This window comes from Podarcis filfolensis (genome assembly GCF_964270895.1).
Source record: "Podarcis filfolensis genome assembly, chromosome: 14".
In the NCBI taxonomy this organism is placed as follows: Eukaryota; Metazoa; Chordata; class Lepidosauria; order Squamata; family Lacertidae; genus Podarcis; species Podarcis filfolensis.
Window position 1 is genome coordinate 50282897 of NC_139616.1, and position 25563 is coordinate 50308459.

At 46.3% G+C, this 25563-nt stretch overlaps 1 protein-coding gene across 8 annotated transcripts in view; it reads left to right on the forward strand.

The window, feature by feature from the left end:
- The window catches only part of SDK1 (sidekick cell adhesion molecule 1), a 575941-nt gene that overhangs the window by 490293 nt on the left and 60085 nt on the right, over window positions 1-25563 (forward strand). For all 8 annotated transcript variants that reach the window (XM_083585530.1, XM_083585534.1, XM_083585535.1 and 5 more), the window contains 5 exons: window positions 6201-6395; window positions 13663-13864; window positions 17928-18031; window positions 21122-21192; window positions 25118-25256. In XM_083585530.1, coding sequence (XP_083441656.1) covers window positions 6201-6395; window positions 13663-13864; window positions 17928-18031; window positions 21122-21192; window positions 25118-25256 — 711 coding nt within the window. The remainder of the gene's footprint in view (window positions 1-6200; window positions 6396-13662; window positions 13865-17927; window positions 18032-21121; window positions 21193-25117; window positions 25257-25563) is intronic.

Sequence of the window (25563 nt, forward strand, 5' to 3'; positions counted from 1 at the left end):
GTGAGGTATAAAAGGAGGGGTGAGGGTTGGCAAGGAGGGTAGGAAGTTTGGTGAGGGTAGGCAAGCAACAGGAGCAGTGGGGGCAGCCCCTCGTACTACATAAATGTGAAGTCTGTACTTGGAGCAGAGCATGGATTGAAAAATCAGCTCAAAACAATGGTTGCGCGAAGCAGTCTCCAGACATGGCAATAATGCAGAAGTGAGATCATTCCATGGGAAAATTCTGCAACAAAAAAGAAGCAAAGACTAGGGAAACTGCTTGGGTGAAATCAAATGAGAGAAATCGATAGAGGTAAATGGAAAGTGTTCAAAGAGAAATTAATGTATGCCCTGGGGCTACAGAAGCAACGTAGCAATAAATGCAGCAAGCATTTTAAAGGCCATTAAGACATGAGGAGTAGAAACTCAGTATAAAACAGAATTCAAAAGATTGCTGAACGTAGTAAAGAACATCACAATAAAAAAATAGAGGAATAGACTCAGCATAGAATGGAGCCTGGATATGTTATGAGGTTGCAACAGCAATACTTTTTCAAGGCATAGAAAGACTCTAATGTTTGGGGAAATAAATGATAATGATGAAAAACTGCCTGGCAAGGAAAGCCCTAGAAATACTTATGCAAGAATTTAGATACTTCCAGTTCTGCTGATTCATATGGGCAGCATCCAGAATTCCAGCTCACTTCTCTCCCTGCCCCAATCTCCTCCTGCTGCCACATTTTCCCTTCCATGCCCTGGAGGTGAGCAGGTGAAGGAAGGGGACAGTGGTGGCTGTTATATTTTTACAATTTTGGGAGCGGGGAAAGAATGCACAAGAGCAAACCTGATGAACCAGCCAAACCAGAGCAAACCTGGTGAACCAGCCAAACCAATTCTTTGCTAACCTTGGCTGGGCAGTTAAGTACTGCCATTTTCATGTCCAAAGAGGTTGCTCTGTTGCTATAGAGATAAATGGGTGGGCCTTTTCCCAGCTCACCTGGCTGGATGCCATGTCATCCTAGGATGGAGAATAATAAGCCAAGGGGTACTGTGTGAGAGGGAGAGTTTTGGCTGATTCTGGTGGCTGGAGAAACAGAAACATGCTTGCTCTGTGCTGAACCGAAAGTGGTGGCTTGGAGCATCCCTGGAAAGGGAAATATGTTTGGTTTTAATGCTGTGAGCCCCCTCCATCCTGTGCTCAGGTTGTGTGTATGTGTAAACAAAACCATATACAGTGGTACCTCGGGTTACATATGCTTCAGGTTACATACGCTTCAGGTTACAGACTCCGCTAACCCAGAAATATTACCTTGGGTTAAGAACTTTGCTTCAGGATGAGAACAGAAATCGTGTTCCAGCGGCATGGCAGCAGGAGGAGGCCCCATTAGCTAAAGTGGTGCTTCAGGTTAAGAACAGTTTCAGGTTAAGAACGGACCTTTGGAACGAATTAAATACTTAACCCGAGGTACCACTGTATCCTAAAGATACCATAGCCTCCATTGACCTTCATTTCAAGGAAAACGAACCCCGGGAAAGGGCAGGCACCCCTGAAGTCTTTTGCCACTCGGAGTTTGGAGTGGCGTGTGACAATATTGTGAGTTTGGCCCGCGGAGAACATAGAACTTGGCCACACACTGAATCCTTTTACGTGAGATCAGGGACGTCTTCCATTGACAGGTGACAACAGTGGGAAAGAATCTCAAGTGGATCCCAGTAGGAATCCCCGTCCCTTACACACAGAGCCATGCGTGTAGAGGGCATGGATGGTGCCGTTTGCTGAGAGAATCCAAGCAGATGTTTATAATCAACCAGCTGAACGAGTGTTTGAATGCACTAATAGCTGAATATGCCGTTGTATCAATCCTGTACATGCTTGACTTGACATTATAGTTGAAGGGGAACAGAGCAAGAAATGAAACAGATCGAAACAGTTTGCTCTTGATAGCATGTGTACTTACTCTAATAACTTTATGGACTGGGGTTGGTTTCCTCGTAATGTTTTGTGTTTCCCCTTAAGGCTTTTGTTTTGATTCAGTGCTTACTTTAATTTCTTCTCCAACATTTGCACTCCTCGCGGCTTCCTACACATGACAGTGTCTTTCTCGCCCCGACCCTTGCTTCCTCCAGCCTATTTTATCCCATCTGAATCTTGCTGCGCCTTTTCGTTCTGCTTTCTGCATGTGTACAGAAACTGGAAAAGGTCAGAGCACACCCCTTTGGCACCTCCCTCGATGTGATCTCTTTTCCAAAGCTTTAAAAATAGTTAAATAAAGTGCTGTAGCATTTGTTAAATTGGGCCTAGATTTCACATTGTGCCTTGTGAGATACACATACCTGGGCAGGCTACATAACATTTGCAAAGGGTAAAACTAAATAGATTCAAAATTGAGTCTCTCTCTCTCTCTCTTTCTGGTTGCTATACGAGCTGAGCGTAGTTAATGATCTCTGAAGATTGACTCTTTTTAATGTGAATGCCTAACAGCACCCAGCTGGTACAATGTTCATCTAATGTTCCTGTTAACATGTTGCAGATTCCAAACAGATCAAAGAATGCGATGAATCCTTTTGCTCTTCTCTAGGTCAACTGCCAATTTCTTACATAGAATGTAGACCCGGTATTTTTAAATACAAGTCATGCTGAAGCAAGAAAATATCCAGGTTTCAGAAGAGGTTTGGGCAGGATCTAAGTTACTTGTGCAATAAATGTGCATTTGTTTAAAATTGGAGCCTATCCCTTTCTTATAGATTGGGTGGATGGGTGTCAGTTGCTCATTCCAGTTTAGTCCCTGTTCTGAACATTAGTGTTTGCTTGGTCTTGGCCTAAAAGGTGGGGCAGGAATTATATAAATAAATAGCAGCAATTTAAACAAAAGCTATACAGTGGTACCTCGGGTTACATACACTTCAGGTTACATACGCTTCAGGTTACAGACTCCGCTAACCCAGAAATAGTACCTCGGGTTAAGAACTTTGCTTCAGGATGAGAACAGAAATTGTGCAGCAGCGGCGCAGCAGCAGCGGGAGGCCCCATTAGCTAAAGTGATGCTTCAGGTTAAGAACAGTTTCAGGTTAAGAACAGACCTCCAGAACGAATTAAGTACTTAACCCGAGGTTATGAGGTTATGAGTTTGGGGAAGGTCAGTCTGGATGATATCTTTGCATCCCTTCCAGGCCTGTGATTCTGTATCCAGTAAAGGCTAGAATCTAGTAGAGGAGGCTGCAGAGCCTGCCAAACCAGTTAAGGTGATGGCTTTGGCTGGCCAGTTGAGTGCCCTCATCTGCATCCCAAAGAATGAGCTGGGTTGCAAGAGCTACAACTAAGTGATGTTGCTCTCCAGGAAAGTGGGGGCCAAGCATTTCCCTCCACTCTCCTCACCTGGCTGGATGCCACATGATTCTTGTTAAAAGAACAATAGCCAGAGTTGTGTGTCTGTGCGTATGTGGAGTGATGCTAGAAGCTGGAGAACAGAGACAATCCTAATGGGGAAGCAAAAATCTGTTTCAGAGTTAATGCTGTGGGCCCCCGCATCCTATGCTCAGGTTGCATATATGCGTAAATAAAACCATATATCCTAAAGACGCCACAGTCTTCATTGACTTTCGTTCCAAGGAAAACAAACTCTGGGAAAAACACTTGGAACCCCTGGAGTCTCTAAGCACTCGGAGATTGGGGTGATGTGTAACAATATAAAGGCAACATTTGCACTTCTCTTAAGGGGTTTTTAATTTTTTTTAGTTTTTTATTCTATGAGAGCTATGTTGGGGCTTTTGATCTTTCCATAATTTGTTTTTGGCCATTAAGGGCAGAGTCATTTATGCATGTTTGAAAATGAACCATATACCCATCTCTGTTTTGGTTCTGGTTGTTCTCGCCTCGTAACCCTTCCTGGCTCCCACGCGTGGTTCAGGTGCTCTGGCAAAGCAACAACCCACTTTAGGTCCTTGATTTTACAGAGCCAAGTTTGAAAATCTATATTGCTCTTCTAATCTCTCATCTGTGCATTTCCTAGTTCCAAAATGGGCCTCAGCCACTGGGCTTGCTCTCAACTCTTGTCTGCTGCAATTTGAGTATCAATGAAACATGGTCTTCTCCTCTGGCGCCTCTGAAGCAGCAAAGTATATGAGACGTGACTCACAATGACACTTTGACTGGGGAAACAAAAGAAGCATCCATTTTCTCATTCAGCTGCCACAAATTATCCTCTTTCCTCCAGGGTGGTGGTGGGGAAAGACAATGACATATAGGGAGAGGACTGGATATCTGCAAAAGCATCACTAGCCCCACTGCACACAATTACCACCATCTGTATCCCAATTAAGCTACAAAGCCTGCATGAGAATACATAGTATGGATGAAATTGGCTCTACAAAGTACATTCCAAATCCTCTTTTATTACCTCTCGCCTTGCCTCAGTCATCGATGCTACTCTTCAACAGGAGATGCATGCTGTCCATCCAGCCTTTCCTTTCACTAGCATCTTTCTGCAGTTCTCCATCCATGAAGGATGCTCTCTTGCTTCCACTTTCCCTTTCTTTCATTGCAATTGAAATTTGGCGAATCTCCAAACCGCAGCAGGGATATCAAGTTCCACGGAGGGGATGGGCATCAGTTTCATGTTTCTGCAGAACTCTGGAGTTCAAAGGACAGTCAGAGGGCTAGCAGATGTCTGTCACAGTCAAGACCAGCTGCTTCTGTTTGGGGTTTATTTGGCTGCTGTTCTCCATGCTCCCCACCATGTAACTTGATGGAGCATTTAACTGTTCTCGCTATGAGCAAAACCATCCCTGACATCCCAGATAGAAATTGATTTTGGAGCTCAACAGCTGGACTGGGTTTGTCATGAGCTGCAGAAGAAAGCGGGGCTGGCATGTTGGCAGGTGTTTGCAGAATGAGCTTGAGCAGTTGGTGCATCCTCCAACGAGTAGCCCATGAGGTGTTGTTGGATGCTACGCTGATGCAGATACTTGGATTCATAGAATAGTAGGATTGTAGAGGTGGAAGGGACTCCAAGGGTCATTGAGTCCAACCCTCCCACAAAGTAGGAACCACAGCTAAAGAACCCTGACAGATGGCCATCCAACCTCTGTTTAAAAACCTCCAGCTTGCTCCATCTCCCACGTGACAGGCCTTATATGTCCTCCCAGTCTCCTTTTATCCGGGCTAAACATAGTATAGCTCCTTCAACTATTCCTCCCATCTTGGTCGCCCTCCTCTGCATACATTCCAGCTTCTCAATGTCCTCCTTAAACTGGAGAGTCCAGAACTGGACACAGGACTTTCAAGGTAATGAGTCCAGTGAGAACTATTGGAAAGGCTTCTACAGAGGCTGGGTAATTTCTTACCCCTCACCTGTCGCCAGCTATTCTCTCATGCCCCTGGGCATCCTCTCATTGGTGTATAATTCAGCCCCCCCCCCCGAATATAAGCCTGGGTCTGGTAGGCGATTGGAAGATTCCCTGGGATCTTTATATGCACTGCCTTCTTCACCATGGTGGACGAAAGCTCGAGTGCTGAGCAAGCAAATAAAATACCCCCCATACACACACCACTGCCTGCTTCAGCCACTCTGCTTGATTGTCCCTCAGACTGTGTGATGAGAACTGTGGGTCTTTCTACTGAAAGAACTCTGAAAAAGTACATTGGGCACAAGAATCTTGTCTGTGTTTGGGGCCTCTAAAGGTCTTCATCTCACCCAGGCACCTGTTATTTGAAGGACTGCTGAGATCCCCTGCTCAGTCCCAGAGCCTTCTCTCTCCTTCTCTGGGGGCTTGAGGTAAGGAGAGGCTGATATATTTCCTTGAGCATCCTTGCCTTGTCAAAATCCGCTCTGTGTGTGTATGTGTCTACTTTTGTTTGGTATCGGTGGCATTTTCACAGCGCATCAATATGCTCAAGGAAGATGAAACTGTTCTCGTATCTCGCTCTTTTAAAGAATGAAATGTGAAACAAATTTCATGGTGGATTATCACTCAGAAGGGCTTTTCCATTCATCACCAAGCCAGTAATTTCCCAGATAATACATTGCATTGGGTGGGCGGTTGGAGGAGGGCGTGTGTGTTCTAAAGCTCAGCTGGTAAACACTAAAAGAAGCAAATTCCATTGTTTTGCATTCAAATAAATAAGTAATTAGGATGTACTAATAGTCTTGGCTCTTTCCCTCTACTAAAAGACTGGGGAAACTAACCTCTCCATGTTCTTCTTGTCATTGTTCTGCATTCAGGCTATCAAATCGCCTACCGTCTGGCAACCAGCAGCCCAAACAAGTTCACCACCGTTGAAGTTGGCTCCACCGTCAGGCAGTTTGTGGCGACAGATCTCCTCCCTGAGTCAGCATACATCTTCCGAGCGTCTGCCAAGACCCGGCAGGGCTGGGGGGAGCCTCTGGAAGCCACAGTCATCACCACGGAAAAGAGAGGTAATGGCAGCAGCTGCGGGGGGGGGGTGTCCAGTCATGACACTTTGTTTCCTGTTGTTGTTTGATGATCCTCACCAACTCAGGGAACAACCATTGATGCTCCTGCAGGCGATTTCACTGATCAGTCTGGGATAGAAGGGTTAAGAGGTTCCAGGAAGTAACCTGGACCTCTGTGGCTCAACCCATTCCATGCACTTCACCTTGCAGGGTTGTCTTTTAGAGGGTCAGCTTATTTGCAAGTAGGTCATGCTGGAGATATACGGTGCCTTTTGTAATAAAACCATTTGTTTGCAAACAATCAGTGAGCAGATGGGGACCAAGCCCCCCTTGCAGGCAATATTGACAGCACATAGCACTACAACATGCCAAATGGAGGGGCAGGGAGGGGTACGTACTTCAAATCCTATATAGCACCAATTAAGTCCGATGGCCCACCAGTTCCTAACCACGTCTGCTGCCACATCTGCTGCAACTTCCAAGCCCTGTGCGATCCTGGTGAAATGCCCTGAAATTTCGGGCATTTACAACCATCTGCATCTGTCAGGCATCTCTGAATGAGCAGTATCCCGTTCTCTTAAAGCCTATCCATGTGAGCATCCCTTTCCTCCCCCACCCCCCTTCCCCAAATAGACACTCTTCCATAGAATAGAAAGGAGAGTACTCTTGTTCTGGAAAGCATCTTTCCCCGCTCTCCTTCCCTGTCCAAGATAAAGCTAATTTAACAAAACTATGTGAGAGACACTGCTGTGTGCCTAATAGCTGCATCACATAATTTCCTTCTCTCTTGTAGCAATAACAATGGGCCCCATTACTGTTAAGCACTTAGGGTTCTCTGAATACAAGAGCCGCTGTATAAAATACAGCCTTCCCCCCTAATGTATGGCCTTGTGTCCTGCCTACATCACACCCTGCTGAGCAATCAGAGAGAAAAGTAGTTAGGTTCCTAAGAACTGGATGGCGTAAAAACACAAATTGACCGTGCATGTACTAAAATTAGGGGGCAACTACGCGCGAGGTTTGCTGTACAGCTATGCATTTAAGTGCAGGGAGGGTACTTGGAAATAAAACTCATAAGTTTTTACTTCGCACCTCCCCAGCAGTGTCCATATAGAAGCATTTGTGCCCACTTTTCAGCTAAAAGGGCTCCCAGTAGCTTACTTGCAATAAATTAAAACAAGACAGCCCTGCCCACAGGCTTACCATCTTAAACAAAACGCAACATGCAAGGGGAAAGGGACAGGGAGGGGAGAGGAAGAAAGCAAACTCAGGCACCACTACTTTAATAGTAGCACTTGTAATGACCAGGTGGCACAGAAACAGTTCAGGGGCAGGGGGTGCCTGAGAGAGCAAGGCTGATGAACGAGCCCTGCTTCTCATCTCTCCCAAGGAGGCAGCTGGGTGGAATAGGTTCTGCCAGGTGACAGCTGAGGGGAGAGTAGGCCTGATGGAGTTGGTCTTTCATTAGAATGGCAAATGGCCTAATATCTAAAGGCAAGCACAGACACGAGATGAGGATGAGCCAGGGAGGCACAGTTGACAGAGGATTTCGGAAATAGGTTTGCAGGATAAACCAGCATCTTTCCATACCGTGCGGTGTAGCTCTCGTTTTACTGTCACATTTGAGCAAAACTGGAAAGGATGTGGGTCACAGTCCTGCCACGCAAAATGGCAACTCTGCATCCAGTCGCTTTTTCTTCTCTCTGTCATGTTTTGTAAGGTGATGACAACATAAAAGCGTTTCTTTCTCCTCCCCTGTTCCATATTCTAGGGTGCTGCTGGGGCTGGGCTGTGCGTATGATGTGACCACATCCTGCCCTGTTTTCCCCTTGCGGGGAGAGAATGCGAAACTGGACGTGGGGTTGGTGTTTCTGACGACAACCGTATGATCAGCATCTCACTTTTTCCACCCTAAAATTGGGGTGGAGCACTTGGGAGTTAGACACTCCAAAATTTAAATTTCATTCACATTGGACTGGGAATTGGGCACCTCTGTAATCCTTTAAGCTCCTTTAGGAACCTATGTGTCAATCGGTTATGTAGAAATACAAAGCATGTCCTGAGCTCCTTATAGCCCAGTGCACTTGTTAAGACCAAAGCAGCCCTGGATTTCTATAATCCTATGGATTTCAGTGTTACAGAGATGCCCTTTAGGCTTTCAATGCAGCCTGCCCAGAGTGGAGCTGCGAGATTCTGCATGGCAATCCCTGCTGCTAACAAGAAATCACTTTTTCTCGCCCTGTTTGAAGGAGGGACAATAGAAAGACTTTGTGCCCTTAAAAAAACACACACAGAAGGGGGACTGCAGGTCATGAGCTGAGGATACACTTGGCATTCAGGATCTCCCAGCTTCAGTCCCCTGCATGGACTCTCTGCTTGGTTGGGGGTTATTGTTGGCCTCACCTGCCAGAAATAATTGTTCTTGGGATTGCCTAAACTCCTGTGGGCTGGTACCATTTCCTACTAGCAGCTTTGGAGCTTATGGGGCAGTGTAGGAGGTTTTTGAAATCATTACAAAGAAAAGGACTGGAACTTTTGCTTTGCTTGATATGGAAGTTACAGTAAGTGCAGGATGCTGCAGCACGATTGCTGACGGGAGTGAGGCATTATCAGCATATAACACCTGGGCTCAGAGATCTGCTCCAGTTGCTTAATTGCTTCTGGGCCAAATTATATGCTATTAGCATATAAAGTCCTTAACAACCTGGGACCCGTTTACCTACAAGATCACCTCCCCCCATCTGTGCCCACTCAACCTCTTTGATCAGTGGAGTTGGCACTTTTACAGGTGCCACATAATACCCCCACATTATTTCAAAGAACTAGATTATTTAGTGTGGCAGCACCAGCACTTTGGAACTCCCTGCTGATTGATATCAGGCAGGTGCCTTCATGGAATTCTTTTTTTAGACAAGCCTACCCAGAAGCTCAGGATGCGGGTGGCGCTGTGGGTTAAACCACAGAGTCTAGGACTTGCTGATCAGAAGGTTGGTGGCTCGAATCCCCGTGACGGGGTGAGCTCCCATTGCTCGGTCCTTGCTCCTGCCCACCTAGCAATTCGAAAGCACATCAAAGTGCAAGTAGATAAATAGGTACTGCTCTGGCGGGAAGGTAAATGGCATTTCCGTGCGCTGCTCTGGTTCGCCAGAAGCAGCTTAGTCATTCTGGCCACATGACCCGGAAGCTGTACGCCGGCTCCCTCAGCCAATAAAGCAAGATGAGCTCCGTAACCGCAGAGTCGGCCACGACTGGACCTAATGGTCAGGGGTCCCTTTACCTTTACCTTTACCCAGAAGTTTAGAAAGTTTGCATGCATTTTAATTTATTTTAGTCTGTTCTATCATGGTTTAAACTTTCTGTATGTTTTAAACTATGGTCGGTTGCAATTTTTTTAGCGATAAATTTTATTGTTTTATCATTTTTGCGAACCAATTTCAGGTTTTTTTCCCTGCCATCAAAGAGTATATAAATTTCATGAGGGAGAGAGAGAGAATGCAAGATGCAGCCCTGCTTCCTGCTTTAAGGTACACACATGAGAAGAGAGAATCCAACCCCCCTGGGGGACCAGCAAACATTTGCTTCCTCCAAAAGAATAACCCTGAGCACTTAAGCGCCAACCTTTGTATCGCTCAGTAAGGCTCCCGCCATCAGTGCTGAGGACTCTCTGAAGCTGATGGCTTTCTATTCTTCTGGCATCGTCTGCTGATAGAGGGCTGCTGAGAGGTGCTGAGCCATAAAGCAAACGTTCCCAGGGAGGCAGGGCAAGAGAGGAACTCGGGAGACAAACTCTTCTTTGTGGGAAGTGGCTGGAGGTTCCTGAGCTGCTGTACGTCCCTCTTTGTGGAATCGGGAGCCAATGGGGTGGGATGAAACGAGTTGTTTAGAGGTGAGCCGCCGTGGCTTCGCTGATCAATGCCTGCTTTATTACATGCCACACATTTTAATCAGAATCGATAAGCTCCATGATAAACAATTAAACAATTATTCCTCACTCTATTGAGTTTTTTGGTTGAAATCAATGGGTGCTGCTTTGGAGAGACGGTTGCAGGGTGGGAGTGCTCTAGTATGGCGTTCCTTCATCGTGTGAGAGGGTTAACCGTTCACTGCCTCCAGAGATTTCCTGGCTGGTTGTGAGAGGCTGGCTTATTTAACGCTGGCGCTTCAGAGTGATTAAGTGCAGGGACTCAAGAAGAGTCCCTGCCTGCTTCACTCATTGGGCTTGCCCTAAAATGCTGCACGGCACTGCAGGGATGTTGGCGCATGTGTGTGCAACACAGCCATGTGTGAAGTGTCCATTTTGCTAGGGGAGGCAAATCTCCTCAGCTTAATGCTATCTATTCCAGGGCAGTGAATGAGCTGCCCTCCAGGGATCCTGCAGGACTCCTATACAGTGGCATAGGAAGGGGGTGCTGTGGGGCAGTCCGCCCTGGGTGCCACCACTGAAGGGGGGGTGACAAACTGGAAAAAAAAGTAAGTACAGTCATACCTCTTGTTACATTTGCTTCAGGTTAAATCTTTTCAGGTTGTGTCCTGTGGCAACCCGGAAGTACCGGAAAGGGTTACTTCTGAGTTTCGCCGCTTGCGCATGCGCATATGCTCAAAATGACGTTATGCGCAGAAACAGCGAATTGTGACCCGCGCGCGCGCAGATGCACAGACACGGGTTGCATTCTGCTCATGTTGCAAACGGGGCTCCGGAACAGATCTTGTTCGCAACCAGAGGTACCACTGTATTTTAAAAATAAACTTATTGAAACTCCTCTCCGAGAAGTGGGTGGGGCTTCCCAGGTCCTACATGCCACCCTCCTTCCCTTGGGACCTTCACCCCACCCCCAACCCAGCTGGCCAATCGGCTGCGGGGAGGGCGAAGGCAAGGAAACAGCTGATGCTGCCGAGGCTGACGTCCTTAGCCCCCCCGCCAGCAGCGGTTCGGTTTTTTGGGCTGTGGTGGCAGCCTGCCAAGGAAACAGTGGCCCGTGCATGGAGGCCAAGCCTACAGTGGCCGCCAACAATGGTTGGGTTCCGGGGAGTGCAGGCACTGCGGACGACCTCCTGGGCCGCTAAGCCAAAGCTGGTTATGCTCACAATGTTCAGTAAATAAACCAGAAAATAACACTTGAGACTGTATCTTATTTTTCCTTCTTTTAATAATTTGAATGTGTGTGGGGGGGGTGACATGAAATTTTCTGCACCGGGTACCACCTGACCTTGCTGCACCTCTGCTCCCATCGTTCCTGACCATTGGCCATGCTGGCTAGGACTGAGGGGAGCAGTTCAAGAGCACGGCATTGACTCCCCAGGGTTTACTCGGAGGGCTGTGGCTCCTTGCTGTCTTGGGCAGTGGATCATTCCCAAATCTGCTCTTTGGAGTTGCCTGGGAACAAACAAGGGATGTTGCAGATAATCGTAAAGAGGAGTTCATAAAAATGCCCTGTTTGATTACTTGAACATTTCTTTTCCGCCAGGCCTTTGGCTTTAAATTATCTGTGGCCTCCTTGAGTGGGTGGGATGGGGTGGGATGCTTTAACCCTGCCCTTTAAAAATATGAATGTGTTTTAGATTTTCCCTTTTTAAAAAGATATTTTTGTTGAATTTTATCCATATAACCCAAATAACAAAAGAGAACGTCATGAGTCAAACACACAAAAACTGAACTGAACTGAACCAAGGTTGGCATGGGATGTTATATTCATAAGAAGAAATAATAGCTCACATTCTTAGAACACGAGGGGGGAGTGGTGTTAGGGCTGGAATAATGTTGTGATTGGCATAAAAACAGAATGAACATGGTAGGAGAAAAGTTATATTGATCCAGGCTTTCTGTTAGCTGAATCTGGCCTTTTACAAGTGTGGGCGTCTGTTCCTTCCTCTCCATCTCACCTGCGTCACCTTTGGCAAACTGGGGCATCACCTCAGCGCTTGCAGAAAACACATTGAACTTGGCAGGGTGTAGGATCTAAGTGCTAGACTGGAGCATGACGCCAGTGACGACTGGGGGAGGAGGGAGAATTGGAACAGAGGGCAAGAACCTGGGTGGAAGTATCTATGCAGGATGGAAAATTGGAGCAGAGTTCAATAAGGAAATTTCAGGCTCATGCAGCCTCTGTTCAAGCCATGGCTATGGGCTTTCTCAGGCAAAGTTCTCCACAACCATTTCATCTCAGCCTTGCATTGATTCTACCTGTGGAAACCGCAGGTGTTCTCTGACCTTGGTGACCCTTGCGAAGCCTCCTTTTTGCTTTCACTTTCCTCAAGGCCCAGAGAAGCAAGGGCTGTTCAGCAGGGAGCAGAATTGCCTCTTTTTAAAAATCATTTTTATTTGATTTTGCAAATTTATATTTGTAAAAATCCAAATATAAATCCATATACAGAGATTCCTCTGAATCTTGCAACTTCCCCCCATCCCCTCCATGGGGTCCCATTTTGAACATTTACAACTGCATATTCCTCCATATAACTTTTATATCAGTCCATAATGTCCATGGTATTTGTTAAACTACAAGTGAAATCAAAATCCTGCCAGTGTTTCCATCTGCTTACAGTGGTCTCCTAAATAACTTAGAAATTTTCCCCATTCTTTTATAAAGTTTTTGTCCTCTTGGTTTCTGAGTTTTCCAGTCAGTTTTGCCATTTTGGCATAGTCCTACCAGCTTGGTTTGCCATTTCTCTCTTGTCTTCTTTCCATCTCTGTGCGAGTAACATCCGGGTAGCTGTTGTTCCATACATAAAAAGTATTTTCTGCTCCTTTGGAATGTTGGTGCCTATAATTCCTAATAAAAAAGCTTCTGCTTGTTGTTTTTTTAACAAAGGTTGTTTTAAACATTTTTTTCACTTCATTATATATCATCTCCAAACCTTTCATTACCATACAAGTCTGCCACATATGATAAAAGGTACCTTCTTTTTCTTTACATTTCCAGCAGATATTTGTACTTGTCCTATACATTTTTTGCTAACTTACTGGGAGTCAAATACCACCGGTACATCATTTTCATATAATTTTCTTTCAGTGTACAACATGCCGTATTGCCTCTTTTAGCATTGATGCAACAACATTTTAATGTATTTTTAATCTTTGTTGGAAGCCGCCCAGAGTGGCTGGGGAGACCCAGCCAGATGGGTGGGGTACAAATAATAAATTATTATTATATTATTATTAACATATGGAAGAACAAGTTGGGCTCAGTGTCGCTGCATTTGGGGATCTTCTGTTTATTGCCTACCATCTAAACTTTTTTCTAAGAATAACAACTTTTATATTTCATTCCAGAACGACCGGCTCCTCCCAGTGACCTGAAAGTCCCCCAGTCCGAAGTGACATCCCGAAGTTTGCAGCTACATTGGATTCCTGGGAGCGATGGGTCTTCTCCGGTGCGCTACTTCACGGTGCAAACTAAGGAGCTTCCCGGCGGCGAGTGGCAAACATACTCTTCATCCATCAGCCATGAAGCTACTTCCTGCTCAATTGACAGGTACCACAGAGAAACTCACAGCCAGAAATGGCAGGAGACACAGCACACCTTGACCACAGGTAGCACCTTCTGACCTCGGAGGCCCAGAGAGACTCCTCCATCATTGTAGGAAGGGGGTCAATGGCATTGCTTCAGAATTTGAGGCACATTCAGCACACATGGCTTCCCCCAAATAACCCTGGTAACTGTAGTTTGCTATTGGTGCTGCAAATGATAGCTTTGTGATGAACTTCAGTTCCTATGATTCTTTCAAGGAAGTCATGTGCATTGAATATACACATGTATGGTGTGGAACTGTCCATACTTGAAGACCTGATTTGCAAAGAGAGGATCAAGTGGCAACCCTCCATCTAGTTGCTCTAATGCAGGCCTGCTAAAGTGAATGCAGTGGTTCTGAGAGTGAATAGGTTTTGGGTTGTGGCTCTGGGAATTCATCCAGAATAAAGTAATAGGTTATTGATTACGTCTGTACATATGGTTCTAGTCCTGGCACAAATTTTCAGTCCTGTGCCCTCTTCCAACTCCACCTTGAAATCCCAGATGCCCTTGAATGGTTTACAAGGACCATGTGGTGGGTGGGTGTGATGGTTGGCTATAGGATTGGGCAAATTTACAGAGGAGAGACTAGGCACACTGGTTATTCTCTGTCTCAAGCATCAGAGGCAGCAATCTATCTGAATACCAGTTGCTGGGAACTACAGGAGGGGAGAGGGCTCTTGTGGTTAGATCCTGCTTAAGGATTTCCCACAGGCATCTGATTGGCCACCATGAGAACAGGATGCTGGATCAGATAGATGATTGGCCTGATCCATCATTTTGATCTTGCTTTTTTGTTCACATGGAACAGGATGCAGTAAAAGGGACAGAAGCTGGATTCTATGGCACTGTGTTAAGTGGTGTGCAGAGACATTGCTTTCCTTCAGCCTTAGGTTGACTGCAGATATGCAATGTGTAATGCAATAGTCGTGACTGCTCCCCCACCCCAGCCTTAAAGGAAGTGCGTGCTTTGCCTTGGTGGGGGTGTGGTAGCGTGATGGCTGCTTGCAAAGATCCACCCTGTTCTCCCTCCAGTCTTGTTTTTTTTTGGGGGGGGGAGCAGCAGCCCTCATTCTCAGTTGGACTCCATGTGGAAAGTCTTTATCAGAGGGGAGGGTGAAATTTTAAACCCAGACAAATTGTTTTCCAATTGTTTTAACATGAGATAATTGGCAAACGGCTGGCTTTTCCCCTCCTCCGCCTTCTCCTCCTCCTTTCCTTGCCCAACCCGTCAGCAATGCAGGAAAACCCAGACCTTTGCAAAGTCCCTTTTTTGCAGCGATAGTTGATATTCATTCCCCTCTGCTGCATTGAGATTCTGTCTCTGTGAGTTCCTTATCTTGTTTTCAGATGAAATGAGGGCAATTTTATCTGTATGGCCATACTGAGGAATAGAGAGATAACATCGCCCTGTTTAAACTGCGTTATCCAGCCTTCATTAGATTGTGCTGGAATTAAAATTCTTGAAGTGATTGCTTGCTGAAGCCACCCTGTACCTACAAGGAGACTTGCCACTTGCTGTTCATAACACACACACACACACACACACACACACACACACACACACAGCCCTCTGAAGGAAATGAGGCTCTTTTGAAAATCTTATTGGCATACCAGCAAAGGAAACTGGCTAATGGGATGCGGATCTTTGGCATCAAATTAGAAACTACCAGCTCACTGCAGTTTGAAAATGTTCAAGTGTGAGGAATTACTTCGTCGGGCAATAATTTTCACCATCAAAATAATGGGCTGCAGGCCACAGGGGTGGTCTGTTTATTGAGCATTGATTCTGATGTGCTTACAGGGCTGTTACATGAAGTCATAGGCACCAATTCTATGGGACAGAGGACATCTCAGCCCCCCCCCCCAAAAAAAAAACCATATTGGGACAAGAATCTTGAGGTGCTGGGCCTCGCCTGTATTGTTTTACTGGTACTGCTGTTGTGGGTTTGTCATGGGTTTATATTCTTATACAGCCCAATGAATGTTGTGTCATGTACATGCTTCTCTTTCTGTGTGTGTGTGCAGATTCTGAGATTTGTTTACTACGAGTTTAATGCAAAACATAGTTTTGGCAAGGGTAAAAAAACAAAACCATATTTGTAGATGTATGAAGAACTGTACTGCATTTGGAGAAGTGGAATGGATGAGCCCAAAGAGGGAGAGATGCACTTGGGCAGAGACAGAGGGAGAGATGTCTGTGTGATATGTTTGTGCATGAGTGAGTGACTGAGAAAGAGAGAGAGGTATTTGTGTGTTTGTGGTCTGTATGTGTGCAGCAGTGTGTGAGGGGGGGGGAGAGAGAGAGAGAGAGAGAAAGAGAGAGAAAGAGAGAGAGAGAGAGAGATGACCAACCTGTATGTTTTCTTCTGGTCTTGGGGAAAGCTCCCTGTTGTTATTAGACTACAACATCCTCATTGTGTATATAATGGGTGTGGGTGGGTGAATATTGTGTGATTTCCACAAGCAGGACCACCAGGACATAGCTGACTTCCCAGGGCAAGTCTGAGGTTGTCCAGGGGAAACAGAAGTGACTATATTCTCATTAGTTTTGTATTGTGCCACACAACCATTTTTTTGATCGGTACACACAGCACTTCCTCAATATTCTCAGTGTATCCACTAGCCCAAAAAAGGTTGGGGACCCCTGTCCTGTTGTGAAAGAATTGATCAAATAGCAGCTATATCCTACGGTCTAACAGGACAGCTGCGCCTTTCCCACTTCCCCGTTCAATCCAACGGAGAAATGCAAGTTGCAGACCCACAGGTTGCTCTCCCTCTGCAATTTCCATGATCGCAGCAACTCTAGAGCATGCATGTGCATAGCAGCCAGCCTCACGTCTTCATTTTTCTTTTTCTTCTTCTTCTTACCAAGATCCAAGGAGGGGCAAATGTGTCGCCAGGTTCCTAAGAGCATTTTCCCTGCGGGGGCTGCTCAGAGCAATTTAGCGCACACTGTCCATCACGCCTCTGTTTTATCCCACCACATTTGAATATTCCGTCCCTGGTAATCTTATCTGCATTGCTCGTTGGCCCTCCAGGACCAAGCCCAGCAACTGGCTTCAACCGATTAATTAGCTAAGCCTATTACGTGGGACTCTGGACCCGAGCAGACCTTGTTAGCGACTCAAAGGGAGCCTCCCGCTGGCTATGCTGGAAGCTCTGCTGAAGTCACCTCAGCTGGAAGTCAGTCTTTGCATATCTTAAAGTCACTGAGTACACAGAAAGCCTGCAGGGAATCCCCTGTCACTGTCTGTGTTAAATAAGCTGAGTAACACTATTAGTTGGAAACGCAACCGCGATTAAAAAGCAGCACTCCTGGAGCACAGTCACCTAGATTAGCCAAGATCCTTGTGGCTGGGAGCCCACATCATCTGTTCATCTGTTCTTCCATTTGCTCTGCTTGCCCTTGGATTAATCCACTGTTGTCTCCTGCAAGTGGAGCAAGGGCAGGTGTAATTTGACCATCACCGGGAAAGAAAGGTCATGTTGAGATGTGTGAGCAGCGCTTGAGAAACAGGAACCCTGCAAAGGGGGTGTTTGGGTTTCAGCTCGTGCCTCTGATCTGGATCAGAAGAGCCTGGCTGTAGCTGGATCAGGCCAAAGGGACCTCATCCAGTCCAGCATTCTCTTCCACACAGCAGTCAAACCCAAAGGCAAGAGGGACTGGAGTATGACTGCGGTGCACTCCCCACCTGGAATTGCCAGCAGTGATGTTCCAAGGCATACTGCTTCCGACATAGATAGAACACAGCCATTGTGGCTGTTAGCCATTGATAGCCCTCTCCATGAATTTGCTTCCACCCCCTTGTAAAGCGATCCAAATTGGTGGCCATCCCTGCTTCTCGGTGAAGCAAATTCCACAGTTTAACATGGTGCAATAGTGTGGCTTCAGGAAAAGGAAGACATACTGGGTAATACAAGCTGCGCTTACAATATTTGTTGTGGGGAGAGCTGCTCCAGGCAGCTGTGGATAGCCAGAGAGAAGCATTGATCCCCATTCTGTTAACCCTTTCCCATTTTGCAGACTCAACCCATTTACTTCCTACAAGCTGCGCCTGAAAGCAACCAACGATATTGGTGACAGTGACTTTGGAGCCGAGACGGAAGCAGTCACAACGCTGCAGGATGGTAAGGGCGCCCAGCTCAAAACTGAGCATAGCTGTTTCTCTTTCACAGTAACCCAGGGGATCCATTCCCTAGTGCACTCGGTCCCAGCATTGCACCTCAGGATTAGGGGACAGGAAGATGCATAGGGCTAAAACTCACCGTTTGGGCGCTATTGACAGAGGCAGTAGCACAGTTTAGCCTCCTCAACAGTGAACTGCCCTGCAGTGCCTTCAGATAATGGATCTTGCTGATTTAAACCCCGTTTGCTTGTCTTCCAGGTTCTGTGCTAACGAACCATTATCTTTCCTGAAATTGAATAATTTAACAAGGAACATTAAAAATGAATGTAGAATTGAGCCTATGTTTGGAGAACTTTCTCCAATTGTTTTCACTCCAAATCCACTTTCAGGCTGCAGAAGTGCTAAACGGTTGAATGAGAGGGGGGGGGGGAGAGTGCATGTCCAGCAAGCACAAACATTTTAGACTGCTAGTTTGTACAGGCAAAAAGCAATTTACAATTGCAAAGTGCTTCTCCCCCCACCCTTTTGTCTCGGATGAGTTTCAGGTGCTTTTTGTTCAATAATAATAAATGGAGTACAGTAATTGTTCAGTGCATGTGTACGGTGATTTGATGTAGACATGAACTTTCCTATTCAAGGCAGTCTTTAAGGTATCAAGGGTTAGGGTAGAGAGGCACATCCACATCCCCAGTGGACAGGCAGAAGGCGAAAGGAAAGTAACTGCCTGATGGTAAGACTGAGGAAAGGCAAGACAAGGTGGTAGCAGACAGGTGCATGAGCCAAAAGGTACACTGATAAACAATCTAGCAGGTCAATAGAGAAACAGGTACACTGGTCCAACAGGAACTTTGTCTTTCTGGGGAGACAAGATGCTCACATTGTGAAGAATCAGGCTGAAATCTGAGGCTCTGTAAGCGCAAGTGAAACCACAACGGTTTCTTCAATCGAGCGACATTGCTGAACCAGTGAGCTTCAGGGGATACAACCTTTGGCAAGCTGTCCTGCAGAAACACAGGCAATGGCATGCTTGGGCCCAGTCAGTAGAACCTGGGTGTGTGGGGGGGGTGTGGGTGTGTTTGAGATTCCTGGTGTTATTGGGAACAGATCTTGATCTGAGATGAAGATGCATGCCCAGATCTTTCTCCAGCATTGCATTGGGAAGAGGGGTATTACAGAAAGCATCAAATGGAGCTGGGTGGAAAACGTGAGCTCACTCCTCTCAAAATCTGTGACTGCACTTCAGATCATGTCCCAACCCCCTTCATGCCAGGACAGAAGGCTTATGCACACCCTTTGCCTTACTCTTTCCAGGCAGAGTCTAACACTTTCATGCCCCATGTCCAGGCTTCCCCCCTCCCTGAGCTTTAGTACTCAGTTGAAGCAAACTCCATTCAGGTTTTCTGCAGATTGACGCTCACTCTGAGCTTTAAAGAGTGGGTTTTTGCAGGCAAAGCATTGGAGGTTGGGGTAGGTGCTCAGACATGGAGCTTTCAATTGTAGACTGTGCCTGGAAAGAGCAAAGTGTGGATAAGACCAAGCTCTAAATGTGTTCCCACTGCACCTCTGCTATTATCTACCCCTCCCTGCAAAAGAGATAACAGAGGTTGGGGGGGTCTAACAAAAGGATGCTAATGAATCCTGTCTATTAACACCACCACCCCTTTTTTCCTGCGGAAAGCAGGAGTGGGGACTTGCAAGGAAAAGGGTGCTCTGCTTCACACATTTGGACTTTTGCAATGTTCAGGAGTGAATGGGTTTGCAGACAGGAGGAAGCTTGAGCGGGGTGTGTCCATTGCGCCCCCCCCCACATGTCCAAAGAGCTTCTGGATTGTGGCTGCAATGGGGAGGATACTATTCCTCTTGGACAGCAACTCTGCAGTTGTAAAGACGAGTGACTCCAGTTTGTGTGGCTTTCATGTGTCAAGTTTACTTTGGATCATCTTTGTTTTAAAACCCGCATTGGCTGCAGTGTACATTCAGTGTCTCTTCTGAAAACTCTCTGTTATTCATAAACTCTCCGTTAAGAGCATTCATAAGTGATGCACAAAGTGCATAATAGCTTAAGAAGCCCCTTTTAGCATAACACATGAAAAACAGCATGCATGGGAGCATCCAGTGCTGTTCTCTGGACAGGCAAATCAACTGCAAAGTTGAATGTGCACTGGATCCAAGTTGGAAAAGTTGTTTAAGTAAAGCAGCCCTCACTGAGGATATTGTCAAGAACTCTAGAATCTTAGTTTTACCTGAGATGATCATAAAATGCCTGGCTGTTATAAATCCCCCAACATCAGGGCGAGCTCCTTGGAAAATAAACCATTTGCAATGCAAATGACCCTACAACTATCTTTGGACTTCCAAGCAGGCTTTGGGCTGGTGTTTCTCCCTGTGTCTCCTCCTGGGAATTGGGTGTAAATGGAGTTTCAAAGGCAGGGGTAGGGTCTGTGGCTCCATATCAGGAGGCAGAAATCCCCAGAGGTGTCCGCAAGCCTTGGGATGTGCTGAAAGTTGGCCTTTGAATCCCATCCTTATCTTTAAGCTGCCACGGTTTGTCTCATCTCTCTCTCTCTTTTGCTGCAGCAGACTAGCGCAGCTGATGTTCTGGGGGTCATTCCCATTATATATGTCTACATAGATAGATATATCCTTCCCAAAGTGCACTTCGGGTTGAGTTTTGGAAAACCCAGGGCCCCCACTGGCCTCTATACAACAGAAATGATTAACTGTAAAAGCTGCTCACCTCCTCAGCAAACTCAGAGGATTTATTTTGCTGAGCAAACCCGCTGCGGCTAGTGGAGCATTTTAGTGTGGAGAGCTGGGAGCGCCTGATAAGCTTCCCCGGCTTTGTCCCTGATACATTCCGTGCATTTGCTGCACAGGTAGGATAGATGCTCAAAGCAGGTTTAGGCAGCTGGGCCTCTCATAGGTGGGGTGGGGGAATGGCGGGAGGGAGGCCCCCACTCGCTCCTTTGCAGCACAGCAGTGCCTCCGTGGCAAGCCAGGCGAGGAAGAACTTCCAGCAACAGAACGCGTTCCCTGCTTCTCTGCTTGTTTCTCACTTTAATGCCTGTTTCCTTTATATATCCATATTTAGTTCCAGGCGAACCACCAAATTCTGTGTCTGTGACCCCGCATACCACGTCTTCTGTCCTCGTGCAGTGGAAGGTTAGTAGCATATAAAAGTTGGGGGGGTCTCTTGACCAGGGGAGTGCAGAAAAGCAGGCTCTTGGGAAATACACTCGTGGGGGCAGAGGGGAAGTTGCACACCTCTAACCTTCTGAGGAGGGTGCAAGACTGAAAGCCCACAGCCACCGGATGCCCTCCCAAGACCTTGCATGCACACGAACCAGAATTTGCCCTGAGACCACACACTTTGGTTGAGTCTCCCTGCAATTCATCACTACCTATGTTAACAGTGGCTGCTGTCTCACTGATGTCTATTGCGGTGCGGCTTAGCTTGCGCAGAAGACCTTGTTCATGCAGCATTAACACTCTCAGTTACAACATGCTGAACAAATGCAAGGTGTGTTGAATGTTTTCACCCAAGGAGGTATGTGTAGGCATCAATCAGCAGCTCACCTCCCAGTCAGTCGTATAACGGAAGAAACGGAAATGCAGGCAGAGGACCACGAAAGGGGCACGTGTTAGGAATAAAGGCCGATCCTGTTGATAGATTTTGGGTGGATAATACATGTGAAATAGGTGGTAGTTTAGATAATTGCGTGCTTTTTATTTCATGAAAATGTAATGGGATAGTTGCACTCGAGCCACATCGAAAGAACTGAAGGCAATTACATGTCATTACCACGCTTATGTTATTTGGGTGCTCAGCAATTTAGACGCGAGGTAGTTTTCAGATGAAAAAAATGTAAAATAAGCTTAAACTAGCTAAATGCTGAGGAAACACAGTCAAAACAGCAGTTATCATAGGTTACCCAGCACAAGGCAATGTTTTAACATGCTGTTTGGAAATGCACTGAAGCTTCTCAGCTCATTGTTTCGACCCCTGTTGGAATGAATTGAGACTTCTTTGTAGAATGAGGTGATGGTTCTGCAGCTCAAGAGTGATTTCAAAATCCCTTTAGTGTTAAATTTAACTTGGGTGCTTTGTTCTAGTCCATTTCTAGTTTTGATCCAATAATTTGTCCAAATTTTGCAGTGTAAACAAATAGCCATTCTCACTCATCCAGACCTGGCTGGCTGCTACTCATAATCACTTTTACCTGCCTCTGCAGATCCTCTGGGCCTCTCGTAGAGATAGACAGAAAATCCTAAATAATCCATTACCATCAAAAGCTGGGTTTTGTCCATGAAAGTCGGATAAGAGCAGGATGCCCTGACCTTTCAGCAAAGTACCTTTTCCAAGGCAGAAGTATGATTATCAGGGAGGCAGAAAGGAAAGAGCTTCCCTTGCCATTTATCTCTTAGGTCCCTTTGTGCCAGGTATCTAAATAGCTTCTGATTCTGACATAAGATCTGGACTCCAGAGGGAATCCTGCTTGCTTGCCTTTTAATCGGGCTTGATGTGGATCAGGAGGCTTTTATGAGGGACAGGAAAAATAGAAATTGGGGGCGGGGGTACTGTGGAGCCCTCGTTATCAGAAACTTGATTATCAAAAACTACTTGTTAATTGAACTGGCTGCATTTCCCCTACGTAGATTCTGATCAAGGCAGCCCTATGTAAACAGCCCTCATTCTTATTCACATTTTTAATTAACAAAATGTTACGGATGGTCCCCCAGGCTGTTCAAAAAGTTGGCCTCAGGCAGATGACACAAGACTGTATCAAAATATGTTACTTGCAAGAGTCCTTGAGGCCTCGAGATCAACTCCAACCTGGAATTAGGAGAGCAAATACAATATTCAGAGCCCCAGAAGTGATAAGAAGTTATGGGAGTCTGAAATGAGACCATGCTATTTTATTCCAGGGGCTGCAGTATAATAGACCCAGGTGTTGGAGGAAATAGGAATGTAAAGAATACAAATCTTTTACTTCATATATGCATGTCTGTACTGGAGTCAAGCTTAACGCGTTGTGGAAATGGAAGAGACTATTCCTGGCCCATCTTGACTGCACCAAGCATATATTCGGGAGATGAGGCAGATGCATGCATGAAGAAAACAATGGATGTGTGGACCCAATTCATCCATCAGTACAGGACCGGTGACTGGGAAGGTGGAGTTGCTGTAATCCATAAGGGTTACATGTCTCTTTTAATGAGTTCCCTGTCTGAGATGCAGCCACGTTGAAGCATGGATACAGCTAGTGTCAAGCAACTGAGCCACAAGAGGGATTCTGCAAGGCTCCCTATTGCCCTGCTGCTTCACAGCCTCCACTACCAAGGTGACAGATGCGATGTTGAGGATCTCTGGGTAGGCTTCAGTTACAAATGCTGACGTCTCCTTAATCAGCACAGCTCAGGATTTCACAGACACCGTGGCAACCATGGGTCTGTCTCAATGTTTGTTAGGCCCAACAGCTGCTGCAGTTCATACATTGGATCCAGTTTTCTGTACTGGACAGGATGAAGTTGATCTTTGGGGAAGAACTCCTTGGTGCCTCTTTATCATTGGCAGTTCTCAGCCTGGTTGAAGTTGGACTTGCTCTTATTTCAAACCTCCTTCATGTGGTTAAAAGCTCGATTGAGATAGTCCACACATACCTCAAACTTAATGGAGCCAGATGGTCTTCTGTTGGCCCTAAGGGAGCATCCAGTTTAGTCTCTGTTATCTTTGTGTGTTCCTGGAACACACATGCTGTTAGCGCAATAGCTCCGCAGAACCCTCTTCCCTGTTTATCAGAAGTCATCTGTCTCCCTGATGACCTGCAGAGTTGCAAGGAACTTAGCAGCAGAGACAGTGTCTAGAGCTCAGGTGGATGAAAACTTATGACATTTCTGACTGCACATGGCTCATCCCCAAACATCCAACTGAGTTTTCATGGGTGAGGAAAGAAATGCCCCAGCTTAGCCTCTATCCATGTGGGTTGCTGGATGCCCCAGTGGCATGCCGTGATATTACTGCTTAGTACTTTGAGGATAAAATCACTGAGATAATTCATGGCCTGGATTCTGCTTTGGGATCCAGGTCCAAAGCAGAGTCATCATCCAGAGTGTCATCTTGGATGAAAATGAGGACTGATGAGTACTTGCTTGGCCCTTGTCCTTGGCTGGTGAAGCCTTGTTGAAGGTTATCATTAAATGCATATTGTGTGAGGGAGTAATGCAAGACCTCTATTATCGAAGCCACCACTCAGCCCCTTGACTTGGTGAAATTATGCATTAGTTTCAAACTTTGTATTCCTAGCCAAGGTTGGCAAGTGGGCCATCACTTAACAACTCTGTAAAGTCTCAGATGAACTGGATCCATTTTTGACTTGCGTCTCAGGTTTGGGATGGAAACCGCCTTTGTCACTCTTGTTGATGTCCTGTGTTGGTATAGATAAACCCTGCATGACAACCTTTACCTTCAGGGAGCATGACCCTGGATCTGCCAGTGGCCTTTGACTCTTCTGCAGTGCTTCTGCTCCTAGCTGATGGGGCGATTTCAAAAGAGACTGTTGGTTTTCCCTGGAGAAGTTTGCCATTGGGATCCCATGTGGTCAGGTCAAACTGTATTGCCTCCATGTGGCTCCATCTTGTCCCCCTTGCTTTTCAACATCTACCTGAAACCACTGAGTGAAACTGTTCAGGCAGAGAGGCTCCCATATACGAAGTATTGCAAAGGATGATGGGATGGGATTCTCAAGTCACCTCCCGGACTGTGGCTGCAGGTTGTGTCCCAGCAGCCTTTTAGGTACAGGACACCTTGCATGTTGCTGTGCCTCTTGCCCCAAGAAACTGCTTGGAGATGCTTGTGGTGTCCTGGATAGTCTCTTTCTTGTCCTTTTGACTTTGCAAGGGATGCTCCTTTTGGGTCATGCGGTGAAATATCTTGGGCTAGCACCAGGGCATCTCCACTTCATCTTAAAGCAAGTCTGTATGGATGACTGTTTTAACAACCAACATTTAGGCTGAGTCTCATTTATGGACTAATACTGGGCACAAGCCTTATCTTACCTGACCTATTTTTCCCTGGGACATTTTGCAGCCTCCAAATGCTGAGAGCCTGAACGGTCTTCTATTGGGATATCGCATTTATTACCGGGAGTTGGAGTATGAAAGCTCGGTCCCAGGACTGGAGTCCAAGGTCATTAAAAACCCTTCAGCTTTACGAGCAGAGCTTACAGGTGAGGAGCCAGTGGGGGGTGTGCCTTCCCCCCACTTTATGCAGTCCAGATATTTACCATTCAGCTCAGTCTCCAGTGGCTTTAGAAGGGGCACTGAAATGTTTGGCATCTGCATCAAGATGGGCAAGTGCTGAAAATGGTTACTGGGGAAAAAACAAGATGAAGACAGGCACATGCTCTGAAGCTCCCTCTGCTAAGTGGCTGGTGGATTTACGGTATCTCCAGTGGGGTCACTCAGGGGGCCTGCTGTCCTTCCTCTCCCACCTTCAGTTATTGCTTCCTGCTTTCTGCTGTTTCCATGTTGTGG